This window comes from Drosophila obscura, unplaced genomic scaffold (assembly GCF_018151105.1).
Source record: "Drosophila obscura isolate BZ-5 IFL unplaced genomic scaffold, ASM1815110v1 contig_14, whole genome shotgun sequence".
NCBI lineage: Eukaryota > Metazoa > Arthropoda > Insecta > Diptera > Drosophilidae > Drosophila > Drosophila obscura.
Window position 1 is genome coordinate 1,891,766 of NW_024542724.1, and position 12,368 is coordinate 1,904,133.

The 12,368-nt window shown below is 41.2% G+C and overlaps 2 protein-coding genes across 2 annotated transcripts; both read right to left on the bottom strand.

Annotated features, from left to right (window-relative positions):
- Nucleotides 1-900: 900 nt before the first annotated feature.
- On the bottom strand, nucleotides 901-2,116 carry LOC111070334 (beta-1,3-galactosyltransferase 5-like). Its single transcript, XM_041596300.1, has one exon. The coding sequence runs from the start codon at nucleotides 1,908-1,910 to the stop codon at nucleotides 906-908; it is 1,005 nt and encodes a 334-aa protein (XP_041452234.1). The 5' UTR covers nucleotides 1,911-2,116; the 3' UTR covers nucleotides 901-905.
- A 1,689-nt stretch (nucleotides 2,117-3,805) lies between these two features.
- On the bottom strand, nucleotides 3,806-10,612 carry LOC111070332. Its single transcript, XM_022360783.2, is given in 5 exon segments — nucleotides 3,806-4,427; nucleotides 4,430-5,284; nucleotides 5,887-6,201; nucleotides 6,265-6,857; nucleotides 9,817-10,612. Coding segments are annotated over 4 exon segments (1,860 nt in total). The 5' UTR covers nucleotides 6,737-6,857; nucleotides 9,817-10,612; the 3' UTR covers nucleotides 3,806-4,209.
- Nucleotides 10,613-12,368: the final 1,756 nt, after the last annotated feature.

Below are 12,368 nucleotides of genomic sequence, written 5' to 3' on the forward strand. Positions count from 1 at the left end.
TCTCAGGTGACATGGTATTAGGGGGTTCGTCTTTTACGAGTACGATGCTCATAATGAGTGATCGTGTGCGGATCCAACCGAACGATTATAATATATAATATAATATATTATATACACTGATAGAAAAAAGGCATAGTAAAAATAACTACAATCATATTTGAATTTAAAATGCGATTTTTAAGTACAAACATAGTAAAATTCAATAGAATTCACTTTGATTCAAATATAAATGTACTAAAAATGCTTTTTTAATACGGTCGTAATAAATAATTTAATATGTTTCATATTTAAGTTTAATATGTTTCATATTCAAATTTAATATATTTCATATTTAATATGATAAAGTTAAAGTTTTCAACTAGAAATAATCGCAACATGAGTAGAACTGCATTGGTTGTGATTATGCCCCTGCGCTAAGATAATTTTACTGTGTATTCAAGGCGGCAGCAGCTGGAACCAGTTGGGAATTCGAGGGACATAAAAAAATAATATAAACATAGTTAAAATATAAACAAAAAATATTTGATTTCATTTAATACAGAATATTTAAAATAAAAAGTTTTTCCTTTTGATTTTAAAACAGAAATTTTGAAATCAAATCATAATAATATTCAATTTAAATATGAAATATATTAAACTACAAATTTAATATATTATAGTTATTTTGAAGTGTTTTGTATTAATATTAAATATTACCCTATTAAAAAAGCCATTTTAATACAATTATGGTTGAATCAAAGTGAATTCTATTTAATTTTACTATGTTTGTATTTAAAAATCGCATTTTAAATTCAAATATGAATGTAGTTATTTTTACTATGCCTTTTTTCTATCAGTGCAGATGACAGATAAGCAACAAACTAATTTAATTAGAAAGTTTTTTAAATTGACAATTCAGAATTGGACTAAATACGAATAGTTATATTTTTAAAATATTGATAATTTTTAACTGATTTACACTTGATAGTCGAGTCCATTAGCTTCCTCCAAAGATCGTATTGCTCGTTTTCCTTGATCATGTGTACGCTGATCGCGTTGCGGATGTTGCACGGGTGGAACGGGATGCGGCGGTTGCGAAAGTAGAAGGTATGCACCCTCCTAATCATCAAGTGCTTGGCCACAAAGCCCGTGATGAAGACATCCTCCAGGTGAAAATAAAACGTTCTGAGCGAGTGCATGTATAGCTCATGTACAATGTCTCCGGTGAGGAGGTAGGCGGGTCCGGTGGTAAATGGTGGATAAACGGCGCCCCTATATTGTTGGTGAGACACAAAACTTTTCGATTTATTACTGCGTATTGGCTTCCACTTCTTGGCCAAGCGGCCGTAGATGGTTCGAGTGTCCTTTTTCCCATCTATGAAATCGAGCAGTCGAGGAACATTGATAAACATATCGTCATCTGTCTTAAGGATGTACTTCACCCAGGGACAGTGCGTATCTGTCCACTCAAGCATCGAGATCGTCTTCAGGGTCAGATTGAAGTACGAGTCTATGAAGTTTCCACGAATCATATCGCCATAAATATAGTTCTCCTGGTTGATAGACTCGTTCAGGGTCGCATTCGTAGTGCGGCCGAGGACAAAGGCCATGCCCACATCTCGCCGGCTTGCATAGTGCATCCAGGTCTGTCTGATGGACATTCTGGCCATAAAGTGGGACTGTGCTGAGGTGATCAGAATAAGCAGTTTTAAAAATGTCCCACCGTCCTTGCATATCTTCCGGTTATCAATCTCGTCGTTAAGGTGGCCGGGTTCGTAAACATTAAACATAAGTGCCGCATGGTCACTTGATTTTTGAAGGCTGCTCCTGTCATTGATGGTGCTGGCCTTGGGTCCGGTGGTGTTCAGCTTTTCCTGTGTCGGTATGTTCTTCTTGGGTGTACTAGGATATGTTATAGATTGGTTCCGCATTTTTTCTCTTATATCTTCGTTCTCAACCGACTTTGGCAGCCGAAAGGGTCTAAAAGGGTTCAATACTGCTGTGCGCTAAACTTAGATTTTTCTCGTCTGGTTTGCTCCTCCTTTCTGTGGAAGGAGATTGAACGGATGAGTGGATTTTAAGTTAAGACAGAATTATATTCCAGTTAGTGCAATGTTTACCAAGAGAACGTGCAAAACCATATCAACAGACTGTGGAAATCTTTGTTTAATGGTTTAAATTGCAGCCCCAAATCTCATTTATGGAGCATACAAAGCGTGAAATCGAATTGGATGCTGGCCGTGCAATTTTCGTTCAAGTTGCAATGAATTGTCATTAAGCCTTACCAGTGCACTGGTAGTGTGGTGATGGTGCCGACATGTTGAGTTTGCCTGAATATACAAGATTTTTCGATTACAAGTATATGAAAGTAGTAAAAATTATCAGGTGGCTAAATTGTTACTTAGAATAATTAATAAAGTTTATGTACATACATTAAGAATACTGAAAGTGGACGAAATTAAGTTAATATAAAAGTTCTAAAATATGAATTTGGGAGAGTTTTTCTATTCCTAACAATAAATAAAAAACCATAGTTCATGAAACAATTCTGGAGCCCCAAGTCTATCAGAAAAAGTGTGTCTGATGCCAGTGTTTTTTTGGTCTGTTGACTAGTTTTATAAACTAGTACGTTGACGTTGAAAGGCCGAGGGGCGCTGCCGCATGACGTTTGTATGACGAATAAGCCGAATAACATAATCCCAAATATGCATATCTATTAGTCACATTACAAATATTTACAGAGCTTTTTATTGTCGATAAGTAAATTTTATAAGAATCAAAAAACCAGCTACAAACAATAAAAAAACCGTAAATTAGGTCACGTCTTGTTGTTTTAAGCAACGTCAGCAATTGGTAGTCTGGTTTCGCATGGTATTCCAAATATCGTATTGTTTGAATGGTTTTATGGGGTGGAGAATGCTGATGTGATAGAGAACGACGCACGGATTGTATGTGATGACCTGATTTTCAAAACAATAGCTATCCTTACGCTTAATGCTTAAATGCAGCCATCTCGACTATGTCCTCCAACTACAGATAAGATCTGTTCAGCGTGTCCAATGTCTATATGGCTGGCATTGTGTCCCCATGTCTGTCGGATGGCCATACGCGCCTCAGCATGACCAAAAGCACATTTATGTGCTTTCCCTTGTCTGGACATATCCGATCTTCGTCTATTTCGTCAATCATATCCAGGCTCGTGGATCAACTTTGTGGGTGCACGTATACCTTTGGAGATGTTGTTTCTTTTGAATTGTCGATTGAATGTTCGATCTCCCTCCGGTCGCTTCTATAGTTTGCTTTATTTTATCCATCATCATTACCCCTTTAGCTGGGCAGGAAGAATCCATGAATTTAATGTGTATTTTTTTTAATCAAGAAATATAAAGTTATATTCATCGACTCTGGTCCATAGGAAATGTGGAGATTTTTTACACTATCCGGATTGTAGGACTTACCCATAATGTAATAAACATTTAATGAATTCGTCTGTCTTTGCAGATCCATGATGTTTCCTTTGCCCTTGCCCTAATGATAAGCAGAGCAAAAAAAGCGCTAAAAGTAAGTTACCAGCAGATCACCGGCCAAATGATAGATAAATACTAATACTTGATACTCAATAAAACAGATGCCAGTCGAAACTTGGGACAATAGGCAATAGGAATTATATCCAAATGTTGTTTAAATATTTAAATCAGTATATGTACACAGAAACAGTCGGTCTTTCCATGCTTCAAATCAGTTGGATAACAAATAATTAGATGAGTTTGATAATGAGGGATAATAGCTCTGATTTGCACACCACCGTGGATGTGGATGATAGACGTTGAAAAGTAGAAGGCAAATTGAAATTTCTCTTGATATACATACATGTATTTAGTTTTAAGATATAACCACAGTTATCGCTCAGTAATTATCATTTAAATAATGGCATTCATAATGCTAAAATTAAACTACTAAACCTTTAAAATGTACTCTCTTCGCTCTTCTGTCTCGGGTCTCCAGTCGTATGCATATACGAGTACTGTACTATATGCAGATAAAGATACCATTGATCGATGACAAATATTTGTGTAATTCCTAGGACTTAGAAACTAGACATAATGCTAATAATCCTATAGCTGCGTTTTGCTACATCCATTCTCTATCAAATTATATAGATTCAGTTTCCTCACCTCCATTCTGCTTATCTGCCTACTATCTGCCCCTTCACAATCTAAACTTAAAATACTATTTACACTTAGTTGTCTGATCCAGCAGCTTTTTCCACAGATCAAATTGTTCGTTCGACTTGATCATGTGCACGCTGATGGCGTTGCGTATGTTGCACGGGTTGAACGAGATGCGGCGATTGACGAACTCGTTCACCTGCACCCGCTTAATGTCTAAGCTCTTTGCCACAATGCCCGTGGTGAAGACATCCTCTAGCTTCAGATAGACTGTCTTAGGGAGCGGACATATAGCTCGTGCACAATATCTCCGGTGAGGACGTAGGCGGGTCCTGTGGTGAATGAGGGAAACACACCCGCCGCAAACTGATCGACCGATACATAATACTTTGAATTCTTATTACGTATCGGCTTCCACTTCTTGGCCAGGCGGCCGTAGATCGTTCGCTTGTCCTGGTGTTTGTCCAGGAAGGCCAGCAGCTTGGGCACATTGATGAACATATCGTCATCTGTCTTGAGAATGTATTTGGCACGGGGGCAGTGCTGGTCCGCCCATTCCAACGAGGAGATCGTCTTCAGTGTTAGATTATTGTACGAGTCTATAAAGTTTCCGCGTATCAGATCCCCATAAATGTAGTTCTCCTTGGTGAGCGCCTTGTTAATCGTTTCGTTGGTGCCGCGGCCCAGGACAAAGGCCATGCTGACATCCCGCCTGCTTCCATAGTGCATCCAGGTCTGTCTGATGGACATTCTCGCCGCCTCGTGCGACTGTGCTGAACTGATGAGCACAAACAGCTTTATGGTTTCTCCCGCGTGTGGACAAATGCGATCTGCATCGATCTCTTCGTCGATGTGGCCGGACTCGTAGAGCTTCTCTGTAGCCACCCCTTTGGAGGGATCCACCGGGGAAGGTGGCTCCTTTACGCTGCTCCTACCCTTGGTGGTGCGTATAATTGGTACAGGTGGTCTTGCAGACAGAACAGGTGATTCCATTTTGGGTTTCTTGGCATCTTTCATCGGATTAGAAGGGGGCACTAGCTTCTGTTTGTCCGAATTAGCCGAGTATCCCTCAAAGCCGTCATTCTTTCCATCTAACAAACTGATTTGTATCTCCTCCGGTGGTTGGTTGGCCTTATCTGTGGAAAGATGGAAAGATGAGCAGTTGACACAGGTGGATGCATTGTCATTAAAATAAGAAGGGGGAGGGAGTGCTATTCTAATTAGTTCCCCCACCCCCATACGACAACTGACGTATCAGGTAACAAACAACAGACATTTGCATTGTTTGTTTACATTGCTATTGTCTTTGGTCAGGGATTGTCAGGGGGAAACACGATACGTGTTCATAAGCGTGCGACTAAACACACATTTGGATGACTAAGCGACAGACGTTCCGCCATAGCCTAGTCGTTTCGACGACAGAATTAATGCCTCTGTGTAAACATTTGGTGTTTAAATATGAAGCCTCAACGCAATCGATTCCGTAAATAGTGTGGGAATATGGTTTAAAACTACAACTACTAATTTTTTCATCTAATTTAGCTAGAGATTATTATTAAAAGGTCGCATTGCACTATCACCATACATGGCTTATTTGCTCTCTTTCTTTCTTCTTTATCTCAAAGGAATCTCTGTCTGCCCCACTTTATGCCAAGGGAATGTCTATCCTGGAGTCCTACTTTAACCTAATAGATGTCTCTCAGAGAACCCTACAAGAGTGTCTGTCATTGAGACCTACCTATGTGCTGGTCATTTCCGTTTGCTGCTGCGGCAACTCCACTGCCGGTGCCGGTGCCGCCGCTGCTGCTGCTGTTAGATGTAATGTTCTTCAATATCTTATCGGCATTCTCAATGAACTTTTGCAAATTAGAAGTGGGTATGAGAACTTCTGCGTCGGATTGTGCTTGCTGCTGCTGCTGCTGTTGCTGCTGACTGGGCGACTGTTCCGACAGGGCGGGGGAGCCAGGGCCAGTGGCTGTTTGTTTGACAACCAACGCCTCGCTGGTGCCGTTGCTATTGCTAATGTTGTTGTTGTTGTTGCTGCTGATGTTGCCTGATGAATTGAAAGATTAGATCATTAGCATAATTAGCAGTGGAACAGTCCGACCAGACTCACCAGTAGTACCATCAACACTTTGGCCATACTGCTGCTCCTCGAGCATCTCATCGACAATGGCATTGGGCGTCTGGTCAGGACCGCCACCGCCACCGCCAACCTGGCTAGGACTGGCCCCAGCAGAGCCGCCATCCAGCAGGGCATCCTCATCGATTGTGGGCAGCCGATGCTGTGGCGGGTGCCGTCTGTGAATGTCTGCCTGCTGCTGCTGCTGCTGCTGCCTGCTTTGGGCCTTGGGCACAGCCTCGCCAGTGGCCAGACCGAACTCTCCCGTATTGTTCACGGTTAAAATTTGCATCGGATTGCCGCCCACCAGTTGCTGTGGCGGTGACGCTGCTGGTCTCACACGAGTCGGTGTCAACGTCGCCGTCGTCGAATACGAGGCATAGATGAAGATGGTGAGGATGACAACCACTAGGACTAAGAGGAAGCGCAGCATGCGCGTATTGTGTAGATTGCCCACGGCCACCATGGTGCGTACTGGATTTTCTCCTCCTCCTATGTTTCGTTAAAATTTCTGTGTGTATTTCGGTTACGAAAACGATCCGCTTGGCGCTTGGGCGGGTCCAAGCGTCGCGACGTATGTGGTGCGACTGCAATGAGAATGAGAAAAAAAAAAAAAAACTTAAGTAAACAACTGATTCCGCTGATTCGTTAAGTGTTCCTATACCGCCGGATACCCGGCCACTCGTCTTGGGCTCGAAAGGTATATTTGTTCTCGAGTGCTTCTAGGAAGGAAGTGTTACCACACACCATTTCTTTATTAGATTATTAGGAATGAGACTAGACTTATGTGTACAATAGGAGCTACTTCAGCTCTATCTTACGATTCGTTCTATTTGGGAATCGGCACATAGTACGCCTTTTTCGTTCCCTTTCTTTAGGGTACATATTCTCTTTGCAGTATCGGGTATCTTAAAGTCGAGTTTGGCCATCTGATATCTTCCATTATTGTTGAAATAATGCAAATATTTGTACATATATGGAATAAGAGAGAGAGAGAGAGAGAGAGAGAGAGGTAGTAGGCAGGTTGATGAGAAACATTCTTACAACTTCTTTGCTTGGCAATTTCTCTACAAGTTGGGAGTATTTTTTCAGTTATGAGTAGTTTTGTATATCCCTCAGGAACTTCAATTAAAGTGCAGCTAAACGATCTTATTATGCTAAGCACACGACAGTTTGCTCCCAGATTTCCATGACGAACATTTGGTAGCTAATGAATACCGCAAGTGCTTCGAACACGCAGCATCCAGAATTGTCACGACATCGCCTTGGGCTCTGTCTGTTTTTGGGTTCTGGGCTCCCACTTAGCATGCGGCTCACACAGCCACACAAGTCAACAGCATTCTTGACCCGATTTGCCGTGGGCGAGCCGAAGATTGGAGAGGCACAAAAGAAAGGACACACGAGTCTGTACTCTTGACCAGCAGCCAGAGAGTTGGCCTACCACTTGAATTTTCTTTGCCTTGGCATGAAAACTGATGGGATACTCGTAGGATGATAAGATTGCCTCCGCCTAGACCTTTTCCCATGTATTATAATTGTATTCTTTCCATATTTATACTCGTGTACATTTCTGTAATATTAATAAGTAGTCAAGCCGCATGCGGACGGACTCGCAACTAATTATAGACAGACACTTTACGGGGTCCCATAAAAATACTACAACCAGTGGAGACGGGAACGGGAACGGTAACGTTATCCCCGTTATGGAAATCAATAAAACCGTCTAAAGTACCTACTCAAAACTTTTTCTAAGGAACTTTCGATTTGCCCACTGACTATTCTCGAGTAGCAGAGGCAGAATGAAAATCCCAATGCGTCATTTAGTTGAGGACCGTTTACTATCTTAAGTTTTTGTTTTTGTTCATAATACGTTTATGTAGATACGGTAGCAATTATAAGAGATTTTCTTGCTTTATCTAATCTTGAAAAGGGGGGAAAGGTAAGTTATATGTATATGTCTGCACTGTATCGGAATACTATTATAAATGGTTCAAATGAAATCGGAAATCAGACATAAATAACTTTTTAAACCCTCCACAGAACGAATTAAGATAGGGTAATCTTTTACTCTAGAAGTTTTGGAGCCTTATGGCGCAAGGTTCTTGTGTTGATTCGGAAACTCCCATGAACGATAACAAATCAATTATAAATAGCTGTAGGTACATGTGAAGAACAAAAACCACGAACAATTTTTATATTTCAATTGCTAAAATGACTGATAGATAAAGCTGACATTTGACGATATCGTATATGGAACGTTTTAATTGCAAAAGTTTTAGCAAATATTTAGCAATTTAATTAACAGAGAGTCGAGGAGTGAGATACGCTTCACTCATTGATTAGCTTTTGGCTCTGTTCGTAAAAAGAAAGTCTCGCTCCCTCTCTCTTTCTCTCTCCCTTTATGAAGCGGATAGAACCGCATGGAATTTTTTGGGTCCAACTCTACAGCCTTCATATCGTTTCAAGTCCCATGCTTATCACAGACCAGTGAGACGCATTGAAAGACGCACACACCACACACAATGTTAAAGCTAATAAACAGATTTAGTATATTGGAAACCGCAGCGTGACGTGACGTAAGAGATTATTCTATTGTTTTTCCAGGCGCTGGCGTTCTCTGTGATTAGCATGTCAGCATCAGCGAGCGAGAGTGAAAGTGCCATAGCCTTATCTGAGATGGTATGGATGATTCATCAAGTGCCTTGCATTTAGTCCATGCTTACAAGTACGAGTACTTTGAGCACAAAAATTATTTAAAGACTTATCTCCCCAGCCACTTTTCTTGTCTCTTATCAGACATCCACTTCCCCCTTTTTTTTGGCGCTGGAACGGACGCAATGCCGTCTATAGACCCCAACAGAATTTCTTCACACATGTTTCCGCAGCGTTTAAGCATTTCAAGCAATTTGTAATTGTGTGCGAAATTACCGAAAGTACCGTGAAATATGGCGGGTACGAGAACACACGGTACGTTTGTAATTTGAATGAAGCGGCCAGCAGCAGCCAACCCGGTGACGGTGGAACTCGGGCGGGAGAACGGAAGTGCTGCTCCGACATATTCGTATAAACCGTTCCCAGTCACTAGTCACCAGTCAGTCTCTCCATCTGGGCTTTTCGTGGCCCCGTCCCGTGTCTTCGACGACTGCTAATAAGTACAATGAACCGCAGATAATCGCAGGTTCAGCTGAAAAACGGGTTTTTCGGGGCGGCCTCAAAACTATCTTCAGAGATGCCTGCCGCCTGGGCTATCAATCAAGGTGGCATCAAAGCGGTCTGGTACCAGGAACATACATATGCCAATCCAGTCCAGGCAAAAGCTAATGTGTTAATGAAACATTGCTGCCTGGGCCTCGTGGTGTAATGTGTGTGTGTGTGTGTGGGACAATCCAATGTGGAAATCTCTCTCTCTTCTCCGTTTCAATCGGTAGCGGAGCCCGCTCTGTTGCCCAACCAAACAAATGTGTTATGTTAATAAAACAACAATGAATGAAACAAACCAAGCAACGCACCGTCACCGCACATTGCGTCGTCTGGCTTATGACTTACCTCCCAGATGTTGGGTTATTCAGCTTCTGACGCGGCTCTGACTGGGGGGGTGCTTAGGCTTAAGCTTACGCTCCCGCCAGCAAGTGTGGCGCTGGAATTGGAATCAAAGACGAAGATGGAACTGCGGCTGTAGTTGTTGATGTTGCTGTTGCGTCTATTGTTGGACCAGGGTCAAGCATAATTACTTGCTTGCTTGCCTGGCGTTTGGGTGTTTATTTTTAGTGTTTATTTAACGTTAATAAATTTAGCTTTTGTTGACAATTAGCGATGATGAATTGTAGTTAAGGCCGCTGATGCTGCTGCTACTCCTTCTGTTTTGTTGTTTTTGTAGGTTCCACCACTAAAGCCTTTTGTGTGTGCGTGCGCTTGTCCATTGCTGCCCAGGTCTCCGAGCCTTGAGGCGTTTTCTGAGTTTTCTTCTTTTTCTGAGTAGTTTCTCGAGGCTTTAACATTTATTATAGCATCAACGCGTTTCATTAGTCATGCCAAGCATGTTTTAAAAATAAAATATAACCATTAACGTTACACCCAGACTATTGGATAAACCCCAATCTGTGTTTTTTTATGATTTTGACTGGCCACAGGCATTGATTTATTGTTATTCACGTTTCGAACTTTTACGCTGCAGTTTTTATGACACTTTTGAGGCTTAGCACATATTCATTCTACATGACCAACGGTGAACCAATTTTTTTCCGCTTTTTTTGAGGGGGAGGAGGGGGGAGAAACAAAAAGATATTTTCCAAGACAATCGGAAAAACAGAGCTCCACACCACCTCTGATAAAACTGTATCATTTATCGTTATCGTTTCTTGAAGTGGAACTTTTGTTTGCGCCGCAAGGATAAGGGTATGAGGTGTGACCGTATGACGTCACAAAATCCAGAGCTTTCAAGGAAAAAACCCACCTCACCACATAACTCACCGTGCGGGATTTTGTGCTTTCGCGCAACCATGGTATATTTAGTCCGTCGGGGCTAGGGTGAGGTCCTTACGAGGCCCTTAAAAAAAGTTTGGCCGTCTTAATACTGGGGCCATACCTTGCCATGTCCCAGTCGAAAGAGAGCACTCACCATCGATAGTATCGATATTTTACTATCATGATAGTATCGTGCTACAGTCGCTGCGCTTTTGATATGTTTGGATTGGCTGCTATAAAATACGAAGACAAATTTGTGAACAAATCGACAGGTGGCATCTAATTTTTACAATGGACAAGTTCCTAAAAGGTTTCAATAGTTTTTTAATAATTATTTGAGCCCGATACTATTACGATAGTATCGATTGTTTTTTTTCAAAACATTCAATGTTGATATGCCTCGATTTTGATATTCCGTTTAATATTACTAGCTAGTTGGCCCTCTCAGCCCTAAACAAATAATTTTATCCGATAGATGCATACCTTTTCTACAAGATTGGCAAGTTTTCAGAAGTCCTTTTTATTGCATTGTTTACATAAAAAAGTTCAAACAAAAACAACATAAAACGAATGAGACGTCGTTTTTTTTGGCGCCAGACTCGTGCAATTCGTAGTTGGTGCGGGGTGCCATACCATGATATTTTGTGATATGAAATTCGTCAATTTTGATATTCAGTTTAATATTACTAGATAGTTGGCCCTCTCAGCCCTAAAAAAAATAGTTTTATCCGATAGATACATCAATTTTTTACAAGATTGGCTAGTTTTCAGAACTCTTTTTTATTGGATTGTTTACATAAAAAGGTTCAAACAAAAACGGCCAAAGCATAAAACATAAATGTTGACTAAATGTGACGTCAGTGTTGCTGGTCAACCAAGTTTCTTCTATGCGTATGTACTTTTGTATACCTTATTTCTTTTAATTGATGTTAAATGTTTTGTTCCAAGCTCCATTGAAACATTATTTTGTTGAACAAAACACGATTTAAGGGCCTCGTAAGGACCTTACCCTAGCCCCGACGGACTAAACATACCATGGTTGCGCGAAAGCATAAAATCCCGCACGGTGAGTTATGTGGTGAGGTGGGTTTTTTTCTTGAAAGCTCTGAATTTTGTGACGTCATACGTCACACCTCATACCTCCTTATCCTTGCGGCGGAAATGAGTCCGGTGAGCGTTTCAAAATTCGCTCTCTTTTCGGGTGGAGAGGTTTTCAATGTGCTCTCTTGGTGTGAGAATAGAGTGTTTTTGTGGGGACCCCCGGGTGTGGCAGCATGTGCAAAATTCTTCGCATACAAGTCAAATCCATCTTTCCCGGGAGATGCATTTGGATTGTCTGGGTCAAAAATTTCAGCAACATGGGGAAATGAAGAGGCAGGACTGTTGTGCAACTTTGGCCCGAAATGTGCAACAAGTCTGAATACCTTGGGAAAATGGATATTATGGACTTGAGATATTGTTTGTAATTTCAGGCTCCAATTAATGCAGAAACTACTCAGTCTCTGTTTTAGAGATATTAACGAAATTTTGCAGCTCACGGGTTACAATAATAGGTATCAGAACCGGGATAAATGTATATATAAAACACAAACATGTGCCTTAATAGGTAAAAAAACATGTCAATCTAGGATAAA